The following is a 2,996-nucleotide window of genomic DNA, read 5'->3' as shown; positions in this document are numbered from 1 at the left end:
CACAGCAAGATTATTTTACAAAATACAAGAGTCTAGTAAACAATAATTAAAGTCTGCTTTGCTTTATCTCTATATCCTATTATCGCACTATTTGAAAAGCCGATGCCTCTATTTCTTAAGAACACAGAACCAAGTTCTTAGACTGGATTTACTTCCAAGAAAAAGAATATGTTTGAACTTTGAATGTTCTCACTCGTGGAATCCTCCACTGACAGGGCTCTTTCGAGAGGAATGCACTGCATATATTAACAAGCATTGGCAGCGCGGCAGTAAAAGTAACGCCGCGCAGTCGTAAAAGCGAAAGTGATCGCGATCACTCTGAAAGCGAAAGTGATCGCGATGACACGCTAAAGCACGCTAGGGAGGCGCGGGCAGCAGCGCGCGCGCTTGTGCGTGTGACAGTAAGCTGGTGGCCGCTTTGGTACTAGTATTTGAAGCGCTAGAGCATTAACAAGATAATTACAGAATTTAAAGTCATCTTTATTTATTGCGTGAACTTTCACAACCCACCAAACATCGGCTCACGACCCATCGATGGTTCAAAACCCACAGTTTGAGAAACAATCTACTAGAGGTTTTATCTGACAGTATCAAGAGACATATGCCTTCTCCTTAGGACTATGCACCCTGGAAGCAGTACGTGACTCTTGCTGTAGCTACTCTGCGAGTCACTCTTGTGGAATACTCAAGAGGAACTGACCCTCTTCTAAGCGGAACAGCTTTGAAAAACTGGAAAGAGAATGAACTTTACTCTGTAATGCTATGAGTGTTGTCTTTATATGTTTGGCACCTCACCTGTTCTAGGGCCCTCTGGTACGCATGCTTGAGCCTGGAACTTCCCATTATCAGAATAAGTGAGTGAGCTGCTGGGTATATCACTGCAGTAAGATAACACAACACATTGCAAACTCCAGAAGGCGGGACCATTCCTGAAAGAATAGCCATAGAAGACAGGTAAAAGGAGGCATAGAGAATGAGCAGGCTTATCATGGTCCGGGCAGCACCAATGTGAGTATCCATGCGGTGGTTCTGAAATACAGTTGGGCTCTTCTCCATCTTCTTGGCATGGCTGAAAAGTGACCAAATGAGCAGAATACATGAAACCAAAACCATAGCAAATGGTAATGAACATTCCAGAATAGACACAACCAATGGGCCCATGTCATTGAACCTATAAATGGAGCTCCCAATGACATTGGTACTCTTGATTTCAGTTTCATTGCAGCCTCTTGATTCAACAAAGCTCCCAGATTCAGTGGTTCTCTTAGAACCATTACTGAAAACAGTTCCACGGAGGCTCCAAGATCCATTGCTTGTGGAGCAGTTAATCACGTCCAGTGGTCCTTTCTGAAGGCTCACACCGACTGGAATGCTGGTAAGTATGGACGCCCCCACTGAAAATACCAGGAGCCAAGGTACCATGTAGGAGATGCTCAGCTTCAGTCGGAGGCAGACAGGGTTGGCATTGTTGACCACCTTCACACAGTAGAAGACACAGAGCCAGGCAGTGAGCCAGAGACTGCAAAGGTAGAGGAACATTTGAACGATGAAGAAAGCGACGAGGCTAGAATGGTGTGAGTAGAATCCCCTCCAGGTGTAATAAAATACATTATCTGTGGTCAGGACACAAGACAGAGTGATGTTTAACAACCCGACAAAACAAACAATCTTATCAGAAGAAGCCATGCTCTTCTTCTTGCACCAGTCAAGGAGGTACACCACCACAATGTGAAGATTTCCCACCAATCCAACAGAGAAAGCCACCCCATTCAGCAGCAAAGTTACCACTGTCTCTGTCTGCACCATTTCCAACTTCACATACAACTGCTCTTTTCCTTGTGGATTCTCAGCAGTCCTCCAACAGCCGGTATACTCTCATGAGTATCTGGTTGAGGTCAGTGCTTGATTTGTAAAATAAAGAGTGCTGATGTCCGAAGCACTGTTCAGAAGGCCGACCCCGCTATTAAATGTCAGTGCACAGAATACAAAGGCTGCTGCGTTGTCTTGAATCCACCTCAGGCCTCTTTAATCCCCCACCAAACAATCCACGATTCTTTATCTAACTCTTGCAGATTCTTGCTTTTTCCCTAGGTGACGTTCTTTCCGTCTTTCTCTTTCTCTTCCTTTCCCGTTTGTGTGGTTTTCCCTCTCCTTGCTCTCGGGAAATGTCTGATGGGGAAGACCCCAAAAATGAATGCCGGTGGTCACCACCGGCAACCACCAGTTCAAATTGGCACTGATTGAGATCGGATCTCCTCTCTTCATGCGGGTTTCTCCCTGAATGCGAGTCCAGTGGCCTCCGGTAAATATCGGCTTGTTTTAAATCCAAAAGCTTATCTGAAGCAATGGATGTAATTAGACTATGCAAAGTGCAGAAAAACCTTATCTTTCTACCTGATTGCACAAGGTACCTGCCAGGCATGTAAACATGTTCTCAATCTCAGTGACAGGGGGATTTACTTCCAAACGACAGAAGGCGAGGGATGGAAAAGAAAAGATTTCAGTCATTGGAAACGGAAATTAGGGATTTGTTTAGCATATTAAAGTCAATCTCACTCCTACTCATCTCTGATACCGTGCCGTATAAACTGTATGTATGTGGGAATGGAGGCTGGGCCCCTTATGTGAAGAGAAAACTGCATGGAGAGCTCCCAAGTCTCCATAACCTAAACCGAAGGTGTCCTACACCCTTATATCACCACTATGGTGCATTCCTGAATTTAGACAATGCAAACAGCTTGGATAAATGCAGGAGTCATATCTATAGCTAGCACTGTGCTGCATACATCCCAGACATTACAAGAATAACCTGCCACTCCATAACCTTCGATGCTCTGGTCAGATCAATAACAATAATTTGGCCACATGTCAATAAGGGCCCCAACCCTGCTGCACTGGAAACGTAAGGACTGGGCAACACCAGAAATGCAGTAACACGGCCAAACACAACATTACTACAAATGACAAAAAAAAACATCTAGGGTTCATTGATATAT

At 44.7% G+C, this 2,996-nt stretch overlaps 1 protein-coding gene across 1 annotated transcript; it reads right to left on the bottom strand.

The window, feature by feature from the left end:
* Positions 1-747: 747 nt before the first annotated feature.
* On the bottom strand, positions 748-1,806 carry LOC146821026 (taste receptor type 2 member 40-like). The gene has a single exon (XM_085609789.1). The coding sequence runs from the start codon at positions 1,804-1,806 to the stop codon at positions 748-750; it is 1,059 nt and encodes a 352-aa protein (XP_085465915.1).
* Positions 1,807-2,996: the final 1,190 nt, after the last annotated feature.

Source organism: Triturus cristatus, chromosome 6 (assembly GCF_964204655.1).
Source record: "Triturus cristatus chromosome 6, aTriCri1.1, whole genome shotgun sequence".
NCBI classification, from domain to species: domain Eukaryota; kingdom Metazoa; phylum Chordata; class Amphibia; order Caudata; family Salamandridae; genus Triturus; species Triturus cristatus.
The sequence above is the reverse complement of the archived record's forward strand: the minus strand, read 5'-3'. Positions and strand labels throughout refer to the sequence as shown.